We start from the raw sequence: 22828 nt of genomic DNA on the forward strand, positions 1-22828 counted from the left end.
CGTTCTTCACATAAGCCCTGCTATTGCTATAGCTCTAAAGCTTGGGATCTAAGTTCTACTGGATCAAAAAGAGTCCCAGACAGGCATTCCATGGCCTTGCTTTGCATTTTGGCTCTAAATAAACACAAGTCTTAAGGCTCTAGCCTACAAGTAGGCTGAATGTTTGAAAAAAGCTCCAGAGGTCATGGAAAATCTAGAAATGACTAGCCTGTCTGCATCACATAGCTCCTGTCATTCCAATAGCAGCATGTGAGGCTGGGAAGATGACTGCAGTGGGGGCTGCACTGACTGCGTAGAGTGCAGTTAACCCCAGGAAAAAAATGTCTGTATGTTTTACCCTCAGTCTACCAAGTACTTTTAGTGATGTTCAAGGCCAGTGGAATATAGTATACAAGATTATTTTTTCTTTATACACATAAAACTGGAACACTGTGTGCATAGATTAGATTTATTAATGTTAAACATGTACTCAACTGACCAACAACAACGTGAACATACATTTACCAGGATGTTCTATTCAATGGTCACACATCCTGATGTTCCTGGGTGGAAAATACCATCTCCCCTTTCCTAGCCTACTGCAGGTTATCTCTAGGCATGAGAACAACCATCCAGCCTAGAACTGGTCTAGCAGTGTATCAGAGGTGATAGTGATAGGATATTTTAGCTCTGTATCTCATCCACTTTGCTTGTACAGCATCCTCCTCTGAGTATTGTGAGTTCCTGCTCATAGTCTTCTGTAGGATGGGAATGAAAGAATTACAATTGTCTGAGTCACCCGCTGACATTTGTCCTTCATGTCCTGATTTTCTTCCTCCTTCTGAAGACGAACCGAGCTCTCCAGGCTATACCATCAACTCCCCTCTAGATGCATTGGATTTCATCACTAAGACCCACATAGCTCTTTCTGGCACGGCTTTCCCCTCCCTCCCAAGGCTGCATATTTTACTAATTTATTTCCATCTGCAAATAAACATGAAACTTATGTTGACCTCTTTTACTTCTAAGCATAGCCATAAGCTGTCTGTACTTCCTTTATGGTTCTTAATCTGTCTCTGTTTCCTTCACTGGACACCCTTCTTAAATGAGTATACAACTGCCTCCAGGCCCTATTCTTTCTCTCCTCCTAGTCCTTTCCAATGTGCTTTAATCCCTGCCTATGAAAGCAAAATCTACTCATTGTCACCAAGGGCTTCCACCATGCTAAGTTCAAAGTCATGCCTCAATCCAGCATTGCTCAGTGCACCTAACCCAGTATTTCAGGATACCACAGTCCTAACTCACCAGTGATTTTCAAATAAGACACTGCTGCATCATCCACTTCTTTCTTATCTCCTAATGTTTCCCCAGGAAAAATCCATAAATGATTTCCTTACTCCCTGGAAATTCAGCACATTATTGATATCCTTGAATAAATTGCCGTTTGTTTGTTTGAGCCCCAGCTTCTTGGATCTGATGTCATAGCTGATGCCTGCATGTCAAACTGAACACCTTCCATGTGAATTCCTACATACCTTTCCACAAGATTTATCCCATCTAGAATCCTCTATAACTCACACATGGAACATTCATTCTTTCAGTTGTTCCAGCCAAAGCTTTTTAGTTATTTTTGATGCCTGTTCTCTTGCTTCTGTTTAAACTACCAGAAAACCCCCATTAAATAATACTTAAAATAGGCAAAGCACTCAGTACTGTGCTATCCCCTCTGTGCCAGAAATGGTGACAGGCCCCCTCTATATAAATGCATTGGTTTCTTATTGGTCTATTGTAGGCTTGACTCTTTCTATCTACATTCTAATTGCAGCACAGCTCCGTTTCTCTCTATCGCACTGAGTTAATCACTGTTAAGCCTCTCAATTGCTTTCCATTTTTCTCAGAGTAAAAATAGAGTCTGCAAAGATGTCAGAGAGGATTCTTCCCAAGGTTTACCTATGAATTTCATCTTTTCTCTTGCCTCTCATTCCACTCATTGTTACTCGAACCTTGATGTTTTCTGGATACGGCAAACACATGTACCCAACAGCTGGTTTCTGCATCCAATAATCCTTCCCCCAGATATCTGGGCTGATTCCCTTTATCTCTTGTATAATGCTCAAACATTAACTTCTAAATGAAGTCTTTGTCAATTGATTATTTCATTATCCCAATCTTGGACCAAGAGCATCATTCAAAATACTTTTACTTGCTCCAATACCTTTTCTCCATCAACCCGCCAATGCCATATAATGCCTGCCATCTCTCAGGCTGTTTTCTAGCTATTGCTTTTATACTAAAAATAAACTCAAGGCGGGCAACTGCTCTGTCTGCTTTATTCCATGTTTTATCTTCTGTGTCTAAAACAGTGCCTGGCACAGAATAGTTACCTAAATAAAACATGTTGAGTGACTTTAGAAACATGTGGTATCTCTTTTGCCATCATACAACTGCAGAATGGAAGTTTTCCTTTATTTTTTTCTCTTTGAGATAATCATCATTTGGCAGAAAAAGAATGTGGCCTCAAAGAATCTCAATGATTTTCAAAGGCTACACAAACAAGTAAAGAAGACATTGCGCACCTTCCAAGTATTTTCTTAGTCCCACATAGCTATGTTACATCTTAATGTATTGCATAATTTAAAAAAAATAATTTTCTTACAGAAATAGTCTTTCCAATTTTAACTTACATTTACATGTTATTGAAATTCTACCATTACGGAGAACAGATAGTCCTATTAGATTCTAAATACATCTATTAAATGGTTATAATTATAGTATAGAAGTCATTTTAGCCATTTAAGAGTGAATTTTTAAAGCCAAATTCAAGGGTATTTTATTATAATAAAAATATTAATAAATGTTTTAATATTTAATAAATATTAATATTAAATTAATATTAAAAAATATAATAAAATATTTGCTCATTCAATGTGTAGAAATCCATAGAATTCAATATTATTATTTAAGTCCCTTTAAGAAACTAAATTTTGCTCTTGATTTTTGGTAATTTTAAAAGGCAAAGTAGATTTGTTATATATGGCTAAAGACACTAAAATACTTACCTAGTATAACGACAAGTTCTCAGGAAATCAGTCCTTCTCTGTGTTTGCAAATATGCACACACTTAAGACATAAAGTGACTGAGTTTTTCTGGTGGGTGTGAGATGGAGAGAAGGCAATGGAATCTTTATTCCATCTTACCAAGAACTCTTTATTTATCAATAATTATATTATATGCTGGAGATTCAGTAATAAGTTATAACACTGGCATATTTTTCACAGAGCCAAGTCTGGTAGTGGGGGTAGCACTTCATACCGTTGTATAATCAGTCAGAGACTTGGAGCTTTCAAAAGAATTGCCAATGAGAATGAGCCAGTCTTACTCAGACTGAGAACGTACTTTACTTAGTTTTTATGTTTTAATAATTTTAATCCTTAAGCCTTGAGATGTATTATAAAAATTTCTGATTTACTTGAAAAATATTAAGAGATGGTAACTTCTGACCTGCCCAGTCCATGTCCCACTGTGGAAAGGACAGGCTGGACCAGAGTGGTGGCCACTTCTCAAGGGACTCACACTCCTAGTCTTCTCTGGTTTCCATTCACTCCCTGGCTTCCTTCTCATTTTTTCTGCATGATGCCTTCAGGCCTCTGTGCCTGTAAGCCCTACAGAGAGTGGAACACGGTAATTGCCAGAAGCCAGTGAGAAATGAAATCCTGGGGCGGTTTTCAAAGAACTGTAAACAAACGTCCTCTCTCTTCCACAGTGGTGCTGTGGCTGACCCGCCACCGTGGTTGGCAGTTTTAATTTACTTTCTCATGTCACTCTCCCGTGGGCATGGGGGTATGTGGGTACCGAGCCTCAAAGACCCCAGCCTGACCTTGACTCCACAGTAAATATAATTTCCCTTAGGCAGGTGGACCTGTGAAATCCTTCTGATTGGGTAATGGTGGAGAGGCTGGACAGACACTGCCAGAGGCATCCACAGGGGAAGGCACTGTAGAACTCACGAGTCAGGTCTCCACTACCCGGCACAGGCAACACCACCCCATCAGACTTCACCAATGAAACAAACCCATTTTCAGCACCAGAAATTTCAGCCCAGCTGTCCAGCTTATTGTCCCAGGGCACTGAATTGTCTCCAAGGAAGAGCCAACGGCACTGACCCGATGCCGCCAGCTCAGGGAAAGCACACCATGGATGTCAAGGTTTGGCCTTTGTGAGGCGGAGCAGCAGCGCCTTCAAGGGCTGGCAGTGAAAAGCACAAGGTGAGTTCTGACTTCGGGGTATACCAGAATGGAGGATGAAGCAGTAAGGACGGAGAGCAGGCCAAAACCCTTCAACTAGACACGTGGGAGTTAACAATAACGAGGGCTTGTAAAATGGGGCGTGGCTTAGCAAAGCAAGTTAGGCTGTCCCGCGACTAAGACAACACTGTGCAGTGTCAAGGGCAAAGACAGGCAGAGCAATCCACAGGCACAGAACTATTGAAACTTATGCATTCCTTTCCCAAGAGAGAGTCTAAGAACTCCAGATTCTTTCTGACTTAGAAAGCACTCTGTCCAGACTGGAATCAAATTTTGTGATTTAAGATGAATTGTTTAATCCCATCTATGAAAGGAGGTTCAAAGCCAAATCTTCCTCCACAGGATTTTTGCGAGGAAGGAGAGAAGAAACATGCTTTGAAAGTGGGCTTTACCACATAGGCAAGCGCAGTCTTTAAGTTGTGAGTGTGATTCTTATCGAGAGTCTCTGGCCACTCAGGATTGACACCATGAAGCCTGGCCGGCTCTGTGACGTCACAGCTTCACAAGGCTCAATGAACACACTCTACTACAGAAACTTTGCTGCTGATTTGAACATGCTTACACTCTGGTACTATAGGGCAGAAAATCCAGTTGCTTGGGATATTTGCCCTTTCCCAGAGCATACCACAGTGCATTTGAGAAAGGCGTTGAAATGAAGGCTGTGCAACAGCCAACTGAATGCACAACCCAAAGAACGAAGACCGACAAAAGTATCCAAACATACATTGTTGTTGGGGCTTGTGTCTCAGGACCTGTGTTCAGTTCTGTTTTTCCAGCATTGTTACCAATGAATTCCATGTCCAGAAAGGGACTATGTATAAAATGGGAATAAGATCAGCCTGAGTGGGGCAGTAGATATGATGGATGGAGACACAAGCCTTTATTAGAGAGAAGTCTCAAAAGCGTTTCATACTGCTGTCATGTGGACATCTATATCTGCACCAGCATCAGGAGAGGTCATCTTAATCCCCCAAAGCCCCTAATCTTTCACAGTATCTAGCACAGAGTGGTGCATAAATGGTGTTTAAATCTCACAAAAACACAAAATGCCTATGCCAATTCATATTACTCCTACTAAAAGGCGGCTGACGGAGCAGATGTTGTGGGTTTAGGTATCATTGAAGTCAGCAGTAACTAGAGGAGGAGGTGGTTCCCCATATTGCTCTGGAGTTACCAGGGGCTGGTGTGTCACTGCACGTTTCTAGGGAAAGTCAAGACAAACGAGCAAAGGCTTTGAGAAAAGCAGCTATGCGGGGGAGGCCTTGAGTCTGCTCCTTTGAAAGATGCCGCCCCCAAAAGTGCCTATCCAAACAAGACATGGTAGTTGTTTGCAGATACAATTTTGGCTTAATGTGGAAAAGGAGAGTAAAATTGCGTGTGTTGAAAAGAGCTGCATCTGGGCCAGTGGGCAGGATTAAAGGAAGCATATTTGGATCCCTGTCTAGTGTATGCTGCACTCGGAAGCAAAATGGTGTTTCCTGAAATGACAGCTGTGCTTTACAGTGTAGGCTGGAATTGGCAGGGACGCTGTAGGTAAGCGTCTTAATATAATTCAGGAGGCTTAATTACATAATCGTTAAGTCCACATCAAAATCTAAGAGTTTAATATCCACTGATTTAATCTTTGCAGCCTCAATTTATTATGAAATTGAAGGCATGTGGTGCTACGCAGAGAGCAGCTGTCCGTGATTGTGTTTGCATGGACGGGAAATGAAGGGCAATCTGTGTTCATTAAACATGCACCCATAGATGTAGACACGCACACAAATGTATATACACATACAAACGTATGCACACATACAAACGCATACACACATACATATACACCTAACACTCATTTACAGGCACAATACATAAACTCAATATACACACACAAATATATACACACACAAATATATAAATAACACCCATATAATGCACATGTTGTATATATGTATACATACAAATAAACACACACATGTTTATACTCACACACACATAAATACAAACATTTGGAAAATCTATTTCATTATTTAAATCTAAACAGTAGAGAAAGTTTTACTTCCTTTAGTGCTATTTTTATTCGTGATGAAAGAAATTTATAAGGCAAGTCAGAGATCTATCTTAAAGCAAACAATCTGGCCAAAAATCCACACAGTGCAAACGCGAAAGAGCATTACCATGCTAACCCACTGCTCAATGAAAATAAATATCAACTCAGAGAAAGAAATGTGTACAATTTGAAGAGGAGCATAAGAAAAGGATGAGTGTGATTGAATCTTAGACGACTATCAGAATAGCATACATACATGAACACATACATACACTGTACAAAATGAAGTAAAGCGCACACAAATTAAAGTTAGAATAAAAAAATGAAGCGGGCAATAAAATGGAATCCAGTAAGAATTCGGTTAGCACTGTGAAACTGGAAAAACGTAACAGGGCAGGTAACAGTGGCGCAGGCCTTTAATTCCAGCACTCGGGAGGCAGAGGCAGGGGGATCTCTGTGAGTTAAAATCCAGCCTGGTCTATAGAGCTAGTTTTGGGACTATTACACGGAGAAAGCCTGTCTCAAAAAGCCAATATATCTATCTATGTTGTTTGTAGATATACAGCTACACAAAATATATAATATATACGTAATATAGATCACAATATAAAGAACAATCAAAACATGTTACATAATGAAATTCTGCAACAGTTTAAAAATATTTGCAGAATCTAATTTATAAAGACAAGAACGGGAGTCACTCAGCATGAGGAAATGAGGTCTGATAGGTCATGACTGACAGGTCAGGAGGTGGCTCTGACGGTGACGGCATGCGCCAGCAAGGCTGAGGACCCGAGTCTGACCCGGATCCATTAGTGGAAGGAGGAATCAGCGCTCTCCAGGCTCCCTTCTGACCTCCACAGCACGCCATGCACCTCCTTACACAACACCGAGAAATAAATAAATGTAAAACATATTGACTTTGTGAAAATGTCAGATGGTATTTGTCATATCAGACATACAATAAATAGTAGATGATAGAAATCACTCGGTTCATGGTAAGGAATAGAAACGTAAGTTTTCCTCTACAGCTGGTAGGTAAGGATAAATACGAGCGTATTGAACAGGCTGATTTCATTAGCAAGAATATGTTGTGAAGATAGTATAGATTAATGCATTTTACACTGCTAAACTTTCCACATAAGCAAGATATAATTTTTTAAAACCAACTATGGCATGAAATCCGAAAGGCAAAGGTGTGCTTTCAAGAGCGCCTCCATAAACACAGTAGACTCAGGATCTATTGTGACAGGAAAATGTTTCTGTAAACAAGAGCTGGATTCCAAGTGCAGTTATTCAGTTAAAGCAGCAAGAGCCTTGGAGAATTCTGAACTTAGGGCTGTGGTAAGGAGCTAAAGACACGTCCAGTTGCTGGATACACAATGATTTGAGCCCAAAATAAATGGTAATGGTATTAGATTATAAAATAAAATAAAAAGAAGCATGTATGCATCCACAGTGATAAAAATGGTTAGTTGCATAAGTAATGCCTGGGAGGAAGGGGAATATTATAACATTTTCCCACTCTTAGCATTCTAACTTAAATGAGAATATCCATGAATTTAACAAATTAAATATTCAAAGACTCTTTTTTGTTAATTGTAGCATTAACGTAATAAATGAATATCTAAAAAAGCAGTTTCCATTTTGCTAAATTAGTTTACAATCATTAAAATCTCATTTCCATGAAACATTTATGGGAGAATACTGATATGTAAGACATAAAAGCATACGTTTTATTCATGATGTACATTCCACCTTATTTGAAGAGCATACTGTCAGTGTGCGGATGCTATATCCAGTTGAAGTAAAATTAAAAAGCATTTGCAAGTCTATCTACTGCCTTTAAACAAACCTTGTGATGTATTACCTTTGCTCTTATGATTCTTACATATATATATATATATATATATATACATATATATATATGAACATTGGCTCACATCTCAAATATCCCTTATCATAATAATTTACGCTACACTATGGACCCAATATATAAGTTTACTTGATTGTTTTTTAAAATTGATTTTTGTTCAAAAAAACATTATGGGTGTGAAGAGAAAATAGACAAGATCTTCTGAGAAAATTGGGAGTGTGGGCAGAAGGGGAGGGGGAGGGGAAAAGGAAAAGGGAAGGAGAACATGAGAGAACAGGATGATTGAGATGGGGGAAGGACAGAGGGCGAAAGCAAGGAAAGAGATATCGTGATTGGGGGAACCATTATGGGGCTAGTGAGAAACCTGGCGCTAGGAAATTTCCCAGGAATCCCCGAGGATGGCCCAGCTAAGACCATAAACAGTAGTGGAGAGCAGGGCTGAACTGGCCTTCCCTGTAATCAGATTGATGACTATCTTAATGTCATCATAGAACCTTCATCCAGGAACTGATAGAAGCGAGTGTAGAGATCCACAGCTAGGCACTAGGCCAAGCTCCTAGACTCCAACTGAAGAGAGGGAGGAGCAATAACATGAGCAAAGGGGTCACTACCATGATGTGGAAATCCAGAAAAAGCAGCTGACCTGAGCTAGTGAAATCTCACTGACTACAGAATAAGAGCTGGGAAAGCTGCATAGGACCGGACTAGGCCCTCTGAACGTGGGGAACAGTTGTGTGACTTGGGCAGTCTGTGGGGCCTCTGACAGTAGGAGCAGCATTTACCTCTCGTGCGTGAACTGGTATTTTGGAGCCCATTCCCTATGGAGGGATACTTTTCTCCCCTAGATAGAGTGGGGAGGGTCTTGGTCCTGCCTCAAGAGATGTGACAGACTTTGTTGACTCCCCAAGGTAGGCCTCACCCTCTCTGAGGAGTGGGTGGGGATGGAGTGGGGAGAAGGTGGTGGGAACGGGAGGAGAGGTGGAAATGGAAACTGGGATTGATACGTGAAATGAGAAAAGATTGTTTTAAAATTAAATAAAATTTAAAAGAAAAAAATAACAAAAACCAATTATGTGTTTGTGCACCTTTTTGTTTTATATGGCAACAGTCAGTATAGAAACTGAAACAGCTATCTGCCGTCCATCAGTGAGGAAGACTATAAATTAATAAAAGGTAAAAATATTTTTAATCAACTGACTTAACTAATTTATGTCGTTCTAGCTAAGCAGTATTACCTGTAATTTATTTAAGTATTCTTAAGCACAGAATTGCTTTCAAGACTCATATTATGTTTCATAGCAATGGCTTACTTAAAACATTCTCGCTGGGCAAAGGGTACTGACTGCAGACAGGTTGGCATCTTCCTGCTGAAGTGCAGTCATGTTTCTCCAGTATTACCTCAACGAACAGGGAGATGGCGTCTATACGCTGAAGAAATTTGACCCTATGGGACAACAGACGCGCTCTGCCCATCCTGCTCGGTTCTCCCCTGACGACAAATACTCAAGACACCGAATCACCATCAAGAAACGCTTCAAGGTGCTCATGACCCAGCAACCGCATCCTGTTCTCTGAGAGTTCGTTACTTTCACCTGCTGCCCGCCCCCAGGCCGATTATCAGTAATCAAATGCATCAATCCGTGAGCAGTGATGCCTTCCTGTATTGTTTAGAATCCCATCCCACCATGTGATTGAGTCTATTGTAATGGGCATCTCCTGTAAAAGGAACAATCTTAACTTTGTTTTTCATGCTTTGAACTAATTCCAGGTTATTAAAGATAGAAAGACTTGAACGTTCAAAAAAAATATTTCCCTGTCTGCTGTTGTCCAGAAGTTAAAATGTTAATAAAATATTTAACTTTGAAATTATTGACCATATTAACTTTTATTAAACAACTTCACATTATACTTTAAATTGTAACATCTAGGGAATGTTATAACACACAAAAAATGTAAAATGAAATATCTATATGATAAAGTATAAAGAAGAAAAATATAAAAGTCAGTTAGTGTAGTTGGACTACAACTGTCCATGAGCGGAAACAGATTGATAATCTAATGTAATTTTTAATTTTTAATTTTAATTTTATATGTACAGGTATTTTGCCTTCATGTATGTTTACATGCCTGGTGCTGCTGGAGGCAAGAAGAGGGACTCTTTCCCTGGAAAAAGAATCATGGCTGTGAGCTGCCATTTGGGTACTGAGAACCGAAGCCAGGTACTCTGGAAGAGCAACCAGGGCTCGTGGTCATTGAGCCACATCTCCAGCCCCATTTCACTTCTGAAAAGTGCAGCTTAAATCTGGGAACATCGCTCCAGTGAGATACAAGATGTGAGCAAGTTGGGTCATTTCACAGATTTCAGAACTGTGTTTTCCTCACTGGGTTGTTTGGAGGTTTCAAAATGGAGCACAATTGGATATTTCTTTTTTTCTGCTCGAATTAATCTGCACTGAAAATCCCTCAAGAAACACTTGATTCATTCTGTCTCTTTCTGTGATTGCTGGAGTCTACTAACCAATCCCGTTTTCTAGAGCACAGCTACCTCTGGTTCATACTTGCTCGCCAGTACAGGCCCAGCTGGAGAAAGTTGAAGAGTATTATTTTTAACACATAATTGTGACAAGTTTCCATTGTGATTCATGTGAAATTTGAGACTTACTTTATTCATTAACTTTAAAAATTAATATAGTATTTTTAAGAAGGAAATTCCTACAAGGCAGGTGTGAGCACAAGGAGCACTGGCTGTTCACTTGTGTGGGGACACAAACCAGGAGGATGGGCCATCTACAAAAGACAACTCTGGAAGTCTATTATTTCCAAATATAATTTAGGAAGAGATCTATCGTCAATCATGTGAGGAAACATGGAATTTTCCAATTATTTCTCTTATTATTTGAGATTATAACATAATTAACTCGTTGTCCCCCTCCCTTTTCTTCTTTCCACAGTCTCCCATGGCCCCTCTGTGCTCTCTTCCAACCTGATGGCTTCTGTCCACATTAACTGGTGCAGATATATGCATGTGTCTATAACTCATATTATATATATATGTGTGTGTGTGTGTGTGTGTGTGTGTGTAGTCACTGACATACACATAGCAATGGAACATCAACAGAACAAATTGAGGAAACATTAATTTTATAAAAGTTCATTCATACTTTGTTGAGACTCCTTTAAAAAAAAAGAATAGATTTTAGAAGTCTGTGTTAGAAAAATGCCTTTTAATTCCCTCTAAACACAAGATACCCAGAAAAATGCAAGTTTGATTATAATGGAATTATTGATGTCAATAATATATGTAATATTGTTTTGTTCTTGTTAATATTAGTAGTTTAATCACAAAAATAGGAAAACAAATGATGAAGGCATGAATATTGTTAAAATGTGTATCACACGAGCTAGCCAAGATATCAATATGGCAAACATTTGGATGCAGTTACCTGTCATTAAGGATCTATCTCTCTATCCATCCACTATCTATTCAATAGCTGTCAATTTCTATTCTTTGCTCTTAGATTCTGTCTATACAGTCTTCCATGCATACACATATACACTTCCATGAGTATGTACATGTATGTGTGTGTCCTTGTGTACCTGCCTGCATGAAAACATAGCACTCAGGGATGACAACAAAATAGTGTTCAGCACTGAGCCTTCTTATGTCTTTGGATAACTAAGAAGAGGTCCTCAGAAGAATGCAAAAGTCCTGTATCATGCTGCGCTCTGCTCAGGAACAGTGAGAAGTACGAAGTACTGAAGGATCTGAGAGTTAAAACACACGGCTGACTGTCTCTCAACTATTGTTTGGGACCTTGTAAAAGTAGGTGAGAGTATATCACGCCCTACAGCAGGGCTTCTCGACTTTCCTAAGGTGCGACCCTGTGATACAGTCGCTCATACTGTGGGCAACCGTAGAATTATTTTTGCTGCTACTTCATAACTGCAATTTTCTACTGTCATGAATCATAATATAAATATCAGGGTTCCCCAATGGTCTTTTGAGGATCAAACCCCACAGGCTGAGAACTACTGCTCCAAAGGATGCCCTGGTCCTCTTTCAAGAAGCGTATGTACTAAAAGAAAAAAAAAAAAAATGAACATGGCAGGCAGCCCTATGGTCACAAATCTCCTCCCATCATCCATACCCGAGCACCAGATCTTTCACCAAAGGCACAACTGTCTTCTCTCTAGCTCATCTGATCAGTTTTCCCATTTCCTTTACTCAGTCAATGATTGGTGAAAAGCGGCTTCTTACCCTTTGGGTGAGATGTGATGGAATCCTCTAGGGAAGGCTCCATGTCTCCATCTTGACCACTGCTGCCTCCGGGACCACCTCCGTCGTGACCATCTCTCTCAATCAGTTTGTCCACGGTAGCGATAATGCAGTTGAGGCTCTTCCCCACGTTGGCCCACACCCGATCCTGAAGACAGCATGGTTGTCACTACGGACTTTACTACTAAATCATCATATTAGCCAGCTTAGAGAAGCAGCCAGAGGCACAGTTATCAGAGTGTGGAGAAGCAACAATATTCTCACTATTTGGGTCACATTTCAGGTACATGAAAATCTATTTTTTTCTGAAGATCAAGGTTAAATTTTGTTAATTCTTTAGTTAATATAATATGTTTGAAATGATAACACGCTATACAATATTAACCAGTAATTGAACTTAAATTGTGACATTTTGCTAGATACATGCCTTTTTATCCACACAATAAAAAAAAACAAAGATACAATAATATTTTAAAGAAAGGCTATCACATCAGAAACTGTCCATCCTTGTGACTACTCTCATTCCTTTTGAGACATCAAGGTTTTTCTGTGTAGCTCCGGCTGTTCTGGAACTTGCTTTGTAGACCATGCTGGCCTCTAACTCAAAGATTTGCCTACCTTTCTGTCTCCAAAGTGCTGGAATTAAAGGTGTGTACCATCATTGCCTGGAAAGTACTCTCATCCTAGGTCACCAACATCCACTTCTAGCATGTGTTCATTTGGCTAACCTAAAAGTCTGTTGCTGGTACAGATAAACCTCCCTCCCCTCATTCTCAACATATTTCTGACAACCAAATCCTTAGATCTTCTGCTTTTCATGCATGTGGTGCACCGCGGCTACACAACTCACAGCTGACATTGTCCGTGCCACCATTCCGTGTGGTGTACCGCGGCTACACAACGCCTGCCATTTTTCATTTCCTGGGACACAGCTCACGTCTCTAAGGAACCTCTTTGCGCTGGTGTCCCCAGTTATGACAAGCTTGTTCTTTTTTAATTCATTGATTCATAAAAACTGCATTAAATTTTAAATAAATGTTTTAAGCACAGTCGCTTTGATAGAGGAGAGCAGTCTCCCTCTTTAGTATTCTTCTTACATAAGCCGGGCGCATAGCTTAGGCACCCACTCGGTCTCTCTATGTGGATATGAATCAAGTGGATTTGAGGCGCTCTCCCTGCAGACAGGAGTCTTCAGTTGCTCCCTTCTTTAAGGCAGAGCTGTATCAGATACCTGCAACGCTATTTAGCACAGGGCTCAATAAAGCAAACACTGAGTAGCAGTACACCATCACCGACTTATCCATTTTCCCACAAGTGTGTATTTTCCATCTAACTTAATTCTGTGAACAAACAGATTTGAAAGAGGGCAAATCTATGAAGAAAAAACCTACAGCTGAACTTACATTATTTGACTGTTGTCTTATAAAAGTTAAAACGAGTAATCTATCCATGTGGGTTAGGTGTACAGTTGCTCTGTTTAGTTGACAAAGTACCAGCATTTTCTATTAAAAAGACACGTTCAAAGTGAGAAAGCTAATTTTGGGGATTTACACAACACATAAATGTGGAGCTCTGGGCAAAGTCCCTCATTTCTGAGGACGCGCTTGTCGCCTACAATGTGGGATTCTAGTTCTTGCTCCACCTGCTTCACCATGATGCCCTCTGAGCCAGCTGCGCTCTGTGCCTTGTGTGGAAGTGTTCAGGGGAAATCATTACAATTTAGCAGCACCACTTCCAGCCCAGCCCGGTTTTCCTCAGTGAGTCAAGCTTGCTTGCTTTCACCCTGCAATTTTGCCTGTAAAGTATGCTATTAATCACAAATAATCATAACAATCTTTCCACAAGAGGCAAATCTTTCCTTCAAAGCCCCGAGAGGACTTCCCCTGTCAGGGAAATTAAGACGCTGATCACATCTGTGGATTACATCATCCTCCGCATGCTGCCTGGGGAAATGAGGCACAGGTGCCCCTTAGCTGGGACGGAGCTCAAGTATGCCAGAAATACTGGGCAAAGGAAGTAAGAGGCTGGAAGGCTGAGCTCCCTTCAACTTTGGATTTGGTGGGGAATCCACCTTCCAACCACAGTGACTTACTGAATGACCTATGACCTTTACTCTAAATACATCTTCACCGCTACCACCCATTTTATCTGTAAAGAGATAAAAAAGAAAGACAGGACCAATTCTCTAGCTGAGTCTGGGAATAAACTCTATTATTGGCAAGCAAACAAGAATCAAATCTTCTCAAATTTTCTGATTAGCTTTGCATGGAAGACAAGTTTTCTGTTCTCTTTCTGCTGCTGGTGTTGAAGGAAGCTCAGGGTTTTATCCTAGAGGCTCTTAGCTGCTTTTTTTATGCAAAGAAATATTAGAGATGATTCATTTTGTTTTTAGTTCCATCTCTGAAGAGCCAGAAGGGAGAGATATTTAAAAGGTGATTTGCTATCCACATCTCCAGATGAGTCTCCATTTGCATAGCCCAAGATTACAAGATTCCACTGGTAGAGTACGTGACTCCAGTGGCAAGCAAAGGCACTGGTTTTGGCCTGGGGAGCACAGTGAGGCTTGTTCACTGACCAAGGCCCTCAGGAATGCAGCAATTGTGACAAACAGAAGCACACATGTCGGTATTCTCGTTCGGGGGACGTTTCCTGGCAGTGAGAGATGAGTAATCTCTTCTGCAGCCCTGATATGTAATGAGTGGATGATCAGACTTGTATTAGCACAGCAGCAAACCCTGAGAGACACACTCCATTCCTATCTGTGGACAGGCAAGCCACCGCACAGAAGGCGGAGAACTGCTTTGCTCCTCACTGTCTCCTCTTTTATGGCCTCTGAAGATTAAAACCGCTGATTTGTGCCTGCCTTTAAGGCTAGTCTGTAATTCTTGGAGAGGTCTGCTTTCAATGGTGCAGGAACTATCCCTCAGCAGATTTTAGAGGTAAGGAAAAAGGAAGAAAAGGTAGAAGGAAACAAGATAAGGGGTTATATTGTCTATCCTTATCTAGCATCTATACACTAGATAATTGCACCTTCAAAAACCACAAAATCAGTACCTATTTTTGACTCAGTTTTCTGAGAGAGATGAGTTCAGGTAAGAGAGAAATAATAACATTCAGTATTAATGTGGAAGAAATGAAGTAGAGCTTCATTTCTCTTGACTCCAAAGACTTGATTCCTCCAAAGAGTTGATGATGGCGCACCACACCACAAGCCAGATAGGACAGAGTCAGGAGTAGAGGCTTCCATGCAGGCTCAGAGGGACAAATGCCATTTTGCAGTGGTAAACTAAGCCTTCGAGTATCTGAGATCAGACACAAGACCAATAGAAGCCATAGTAAAACACATCCAACCAAAAGAACACGCCAGTCATATGCACCTGTTAGCCTGGCACAAAAGGAGCCAAGGATGCAGGATTGAAGAAGACACTTTAACAACTGTCCATCCGTCCACTTCGACAAACATAAGTGGCTTGGCTAGCAGAGGAAGAGGATGGGCTCCGGATCCATTTCATAAGTGGAGTATGCAGAAGAGCAAGAAGTACAGGGAGGAAAGATTCAATTATGAGGCAGCTGTAGTCCATCATTTTAGAAGTAGGATACTAAAGACTTACTGGTTAAATTCTTGAAAGGAAACCTTGGGTATATAAGTTCCCTCCTAAGGGAGTCCATTCTTTTAGATCTGGAAACACAGATAGAAGACAATGACCAACAAACATACCTTCTCATTCGGTTGGTTATTGCTGTGCCAGTCTATGGGCAAGGCTCATTGTGTTTATACTGCTGACATGACGGGGGTCCTAGACCTTCCTTTTCTCTATTGCAATCACACTGGGCATTTCGGTCTTTTTCCAGGTTGAAGAAAGGCTGGCTAGCAGTCAGTGAGAAGATACAGGAAGCCCAGAGATGTGGTATTAATCCACATCTCTACCCTTTTCAGGCCAGAGGTGCTAAACTAAACTTGAATTCTGCATGGCTCTCCTGTACCCAGGTTTTAAAACAACCATCAGAGATATCGTTTGAAAGGCCATTCTCTATAGGTAGGCAGTGATTGCCCTAATGTGAAGAAGCAATAGAAGGTTGGTAGTTAACAGGTTAACCCTTACTACATGGGGCCTGAATTTTAGCTGATGTCCTTAACCTTGACAGAGACTTCAGGGTTCCCCTTCTCCAGGGAGGTGAAGTAGATATCAACCTTTTCTAGCCACTGAGGCCACAAAACAAGACGGATGCTATGGCAAAACTGACTCCATTCTGAGTCTAGGCCTTCATTTATTTGTGGGTTAGGACGTAAGAGACTGTAAAGGTCAAACCCAGTGGCATAGTCAAGAAAGTTTGATAGATGCAGTAGCATGCAACAAGGGAGCATTACAGCTGCCAGAGTGAGCCGCGGGGGTTGAAAGCAAGAGGACTACTTAGCATCCCACATGTTTATGGACCCTGGAGCACCAAGAGACAGTCTGGATCAATCATGAACTTTGAAAAGACAGCTCAGTAATGCTTAGATGAACTTTTTTTTTTTTAATTTTTTTTTTTAGATGAACTTTTATGAGACCAATTTTTGATCAGCAACACTGCAATAACTCAACCAGAACAGATCAGAACAGATGTGGATCTCTCTGTCTCTCCCTCTCTCTGTTTTTCTCTCTTTCTGTCTGTCTCTGTCTGTCTGTCTGTCTGTCTGTCTCTGTCTCTCCTCTCTCTCTCTCTCTCTCTCTCTCTCTATCTATCTATCTATCTATCTATCTATATATATATATATACACAAATAAGTTCTTGTTGGCTATAACTCATTTTTAAAATCTTTGATTAGAAATTAGAAATACCCAGTGAACTAACAAGGTCAATCTTATCTTCAACTCATCCTTGGGTTAAGTGAGGACTACTTAAGATTAAACATGTTCTCTAACACCACAAATCTCTGCTCCTTCTATGGATTGGAGATCTTCTCTCTAAATCTTAATTTAGACTATTAGTTAAAATGAGGCGCACATAAAATGTTCTATAGGGCAACCGGTACATACATGACCCAGGCTATGCAGGGCCCAAACACTAACAGCGCAGTAAGTCCATTGCAAATACTAAGACTCATGCCTTTCACTGCAATCAGGAGAAATTTCTTGATTTGGCCTCTTATAGATCTTCCTGTTTTACTTCAACTCAGCTGCTAGTGAAAACCCTTTGTGACTCCTAGCAACCAAACTGAGCTTGTATTCCTTCCTGACCTTATCTTGAGTTGCAGGCTCTGCTCACCTCACCCTAATGGCCTCAGCAAGCCACTATTTGGCAACTGATGACTTCTCCATAGTCATCCTTCCTGTATGGTCCTTGCCCAGTCCCATAGTCAGGCAGAAGTTAGGCCTAGCCACGAGTACTGCAGTCAACTTCATCCATTGCTACAAGTATTTCGTCACTCTTGATCACCTGTAAGCTTAGTGCCAGAGCCAGCGCTGTACCTTTTTCGGCTGGAGCCACTTGGATAGCCAGGAAGTCAAAGATGGTTCCTGTTTCTCCTTAATCATCAAGGAAAATACTTTACCTAAGGCTACCATCCTTGCTCTCATCAAAACATCCCGTTAAAGTAGATCAACACATACTTCTCAGGCACCCGCTCTGTGCTTGGTCAGGTATTAAACAACAAAGATTTGGAGGAAGCCCTGGGGAAAGCAACATTTCTACTGTGAAGCAATCTGAGTTTTATGTACACTGGTGATACCGTAATGATCTAACTTTTTTGTTTGTTTTGTTTTTTGAATCATTTTCTCTGTGTAGTCCTGCCTGCCCTAGAACTCTCTCTGTAGGCCATGCTGCCCTCAAAATCAGAGATTCCCCAGGCTCTGCCTCTGGGATTAAAGGTGTGTGTCATCACTACCCAGATCAGTGATTTTGACTCTTCACTGAAAGTTGCGTTTCCCCTACATATGTGAGCACTGCTGGGCACTCACATAACTGTCAACACCTGTTCTTACAGGTTATTGCTTTTAATTAAATTTATACTAATATAAAAAATAATATAAAAAAGTCAACTCTTCGTGTGCAGCTCGGCATTTCCTTTACTTCCTCAGTGTGGAGCATCAAAATTTTCCACTTTGAAAAAGGTCTCATTTTTTTTATTATAGGATATATTGATGTCCAAAGACACATGGGTTGGAGGTATTAATAAATTTCTAAGGTGTACAAGTACAAATCAATACAGTCATCAAAATAAGTGAGACTAGACCAGGAATTGAAATAATTTGGAAAGTGTTCCCAAAGATATGGTGATATTCAGGATAAAACACCAATGAAGAAACCACCATTGCTAAATTTAATAGAACAAAACAGCTCTGCTAAAATTCAGGTTAGGTTGCAGGACAACCAGTCACTGCTTTGGCCAATCCATCCAATCAGCCTTTCTCACATTAGCACAGAAGACTGTCTTAAATTGGTATGTATCAAACCCCATGTTAAGTGCCATAAAGCAGGGACTGAAGGTGAAAGTATTAATTGTAGGTTGGGAAAATGTAGCTGTGGGCAGGGTTTCATGAATATGCATGTACATAAAGTTCTCATCTGGGGTTTCTTTTCTTTAATAGAACATTTGTGCATTTTAATGGACAGCCATGAACTTCACTTAATCGCCTTTTGTAGGCCTGAATAGCGGAAAAGTATTCCGGGCACATATCTGCTGGGGGAAATGGACTGGAGAAGTTTAGGAATACTTCCCATCCATCAGGGAAACAGATGACAGACTACGCTCAGTGACCACGTGGGAACCAGCTAGCTAAACTCCCTTCATCTCTTTACTGCCCTTTCTGTTGCTTAGACCAACTGATTGGAAAGAATTCATTGTTTTTCTAGATTACTCTTTCCCCCCCTTTATTTAGTCTTTCATACACTGTATCCTGACTGCGGTTTCTCTGTCCTCCACCCCTGCCAGTCCCACCACACACCTCCCTCTCCCCCCGATCCTCTGTCTGTACTCTTCCATTCACAAGCAGCAGGCTTCCCAAGGAAGAGTACTTTAGAACATGCAAAGTGTGCTGAAACAGTCAGTGAGGAGGAACACGCAAAATCCGTTCCTCTTTGTTGTTACTTAGTTTTCCCTAATGCTATAAAAAAATCAATAAAACAGGTTGCAAAACCAAATGAGTATAAAAATGACTTCATTTGAATAGTCTGATAAGGAGCAGTTATGACTCAAGCTCTTAATAGGCAAAGTAACTCATCTTTTATATAAATAACTGAAATACAGATTACTAAATAATAGAAATAGTTCATATTAGACTATATAATTTAGTGATTTTTTGCTTTTTTTTAAAAGTTGATATATTTTCTTATTTTTTAAAAAGGAAATATAAATTATTTTAATAAGGTCAATGTTTTGCTATTTTTTAAGCAAATTTAAGATCTATGTGGGGAAAAACAAAACTGTTTTTGCATATCAATATTTCTGCTACTAATTTGCTAATAGAAACTGATATTTAAAATATACAGTATTATAGAAATCACATAAATTTTATCAGCTTAAGAAAAGGTGACTTCAAATCCTGAGTAAATACAATGTCCAGCATTCTGCCTAATTACTCATTTCTAGTGTCTCTGTGTCAGTGTCTACTGTGACACTGGGATCAGCTGTGTCACATAAGCGAAGCAACCCCGTCTCTGTTCTAAAGCAATACACCTGACCTGTACCCTAGGAGAACTCTGAGGAAGTGTTCCTTGTTAACTGAGAACTTTATATCCAACACAACTACCCTGCCATTTGTTGGAAAGACCCTATTTTAATCACTGTAAGATCCACAAAACCAGATCGTTATACAATGCGGCTTAGGGACAAAGAGGGAAAGGACAATGAGACAAGGGAATACGTTTCTTTGAATGTATTATCTATTTCAAATGGCTAATTAAAAAAAATCAGAAATTTGTGTTCTTTCGAGGAAGATCAAGCAAAATTAAAACTGCTGCCATTAATTTATAGGACGTTCAATTTCTCATGTTCTTTGGTTCAGTAACCTCTGATGTAGGGCTCTTGAAGTTCTCCTGCTCTCTGCCAAGAGCTGAATAGTCACTAAAGTGCTAAAGAGAGAGAAATAGGCACCAAAGCAGGAATAACTGGATGACAGTTAGAACAGTCAGTTTGGTGTTGGAACACTAATAAACAAGAACAATAATAAATAAAAATCAAGGCTGCACTTTGGAAATCAGTATGGCAACTTCTCAGAAAACTTTTAATCAATCTACTTCAAGAACAATGATACCTGGGCATATATACCCAAACATGCTCAATCACACCATAAGGACACCCGCTCAACTACATTCATATCAGCATTATTTGTAAAAGCCAGAACCTGGAAAAAAAACATAGATGCCCCTCAACTGAAGAACAGAAAAAGAATATGTGTTTCATTTACACAGTGAAATATTATTCAGCTCTAAGAAACAATGACATCATGGAATTTATAGGCAAATGGATGGATCTAGAAAAAAATCATTCTGAGTGAGGTAACCCAGTCTCAGAAAGACATGGTATGTACTCACTTGTAAGTAGACGCTAGATGTAAGATAACCAGCCTACAACCCACAGTTCCAGAGAAGCTAGGTAACACGCAGGACCCTAAGAGGGACACATGGATTGCCTGGGAAAGGGGAAATAGCTGAGATCTTCTGGGTAAACTGAGGCCTGGGACGGGGGGGTAGAGGGAAGGAGATTGGGGGATGAGAAGAACATGGAACAGGTTTATTGAGTTAGGGGAGGGATAGAGTGGAAGATCAATGGGAAAGATTGATAGAGGGGGCCATTATTCAGTTAGGAAGAAACTTGGTGCTAGGAAAACTCCCAGGAATCCACAAGGACAATGCTAGCTAAGACTCTTAGCAATAGTGGAGAGGGTATCTGAACTGGTCTTCGCCTATAATCTGATTGGTAAATACCCTAACTGTCATCATAGAGCCTTTATCCAGTAACTGATGGAAGCAGATGCAGAGATTCACAGCTAAGCACCAGGCCCTTGGGAGTCCTGTTGAAGACAGGGAACAGGGATTATATGAGCAAGAGGCAGGCAAGGCCATTTTGGGGGAAATCTACAGAGAGAGCTGAACCAAGCTCATGGAAACTCATAAACTTTAGACCGACAGTGGTGGAGCAATTATGGAACCGAACAAGGCCCTCTGCAAGTGGGTGACAGTTGTGTGGCTTGGTCTGTGTGAGGGGTACCTGGCAGTGGGACCAGGATCTATCCCTAGTTCATGAGCCTTTTGGAGCCCATTCCCCATGGTGGCATGCCTAGCTCAGCCTTCATACAGGAGGGAGAGGCTTGGTTCTGCCTCAACTTAATGGCTTTGTTGACTCCCTGTGAGAGGTCTTACCCTTTCAGAAGAGTGGAGGGGAGTGTGTGGAGGGAGCAAAGGAAGGACGGGAAGGGGAACTGTAGTTGTTGTGTAAAATGAATTTAAAAATTTAAAAACAAAAGAATCAAGGCCGACCACACTTCAGCAGTTGGCTCTCTACCCCGACATATAGGAAGCACTAGGTAGTCTAGAAAGAGACATCATAGGAAGTTGGGATGGAAAGGAGAGATGGGGAACTAGAAAAGAAATGGAGGGTGAGGAAATGGGAGGTGAGTTTGAGCAAAGCACATTAAATAACTGCAAAAATTGTAAATACGAAAACTGAACTTTCAGAAAACATCATCCTGACAAAGGGTAGTCTGGTTCACAGACATTAATATGAACTGTGGGATCTCAAATAAGGGACAGACGGGATAATTGGGGACTTTTCACTATTTGGAGAATAAAAATTTCAATAAATTAATGATTTCAAAAATACAGAACAATATAGTCGATGTAAGTCGATAATTACATGAAATTCAAATATTATGTTTCTCAAACAAAGAAGATAAGTGAATAATACTTTGAAGGTTAGTTTTAAAGAAATTAATTCATTGTATAACTGTATATTGATCACCAGTTGTAGATAAGATGTTTTGCCAACTCTAATAATACAGTAGTGAACAAGAGATTGAATCTTCTTTTAGAAGTTTATAAAGCATGTGAACAATATAAAAAAGAGAAATTAGAACAACTTGCTGTAATTGTTCTGTATTGAACAATTGAACAATTGAATATTGGCTTACAGAATTCTATAGGCCATGTGTGCATGGAATCCCAGACTAATTATTAAAACAAGATCACTTAGATTTGAAAATATGTGTAAGTAAATGCACACATACATATGCACGGTTATCTGACAAAAACTTCAGAAGTGTGTGGCATTTTTCAGTGTATGGAGGACTCACTTAGGTAGTTAAGGTACAGGGTACCACTGCTGAAGAGGCTTAATCAGAGGTTAGCTCGTGTCAGGCCGACTATAGGGATTAACTGC

The 22828-nt window shown here is 40.3% G+C and overlaps 2 protein-coding genes across 7 annotated transcripts in view; one reads left to right on the forward strand and one right to left on the reverse strand.

The window, feature by feature from the left end:
• Inpp4b (inositol polyphosphate-4-phosphatase type II B) overlaps window positions 1–22828 on the reverse strand; it is a 735560-nt gene that overhangs the window by 83227 nt on the left and 629505 nt on the right. For all 6 annotated transcript variants that reach the window (XM_087900452.1, XM_087900453.1, XM_087900454.1 and 3 more), the window contains one exon: window positions 12451–12616. In XM_087900452.1, coding sequence (XP_087756578.1) covers window positions 12451–12616 — 166 coding nt within the window. The remainder of the gene's footprint in view (window positions 1–12450; window positions 12617–22828) is intronic.
• Window positions 9536–9802, forward strand: LOC125408869 (H/ACA ribonucleoprotein complex subunit 3). The gene has a single exon (XM_048447535.3). It carries the CDS (start codon window positions 9573–9575, stop codon window positions 9765–9767), a length of 195 nt encoding a protein of 64 aa, XP_048303492.3. The 5' UTR covers window positions 9536–9572; the 3' UTR covers window positions 9768–9802.

This window comes from Myodes glareolus, chromosome 22, assembly GCF_982192425.1.
Source record: "Myodes glareolus chromosome 22, mMyoGla1.1, whole genome shotgun sequence".
Taxonomy (NCBI): domain Eukaryota; kingdom Metazoa; phylum Chordata; class Mammalia; order Rodentia; family Cricetidae; genus Myodes; species Myodes glareolus.

Bases quoted from the DNA above. Each gene is read 5' to 3' on its own strand.
- LOC125408869 (XM_048447535.3), top strand. From the start codon at position 9,573: ATGTTTCTCCAGTATTACCTCAACGAACAGGGAGATGGCGTCTATACG.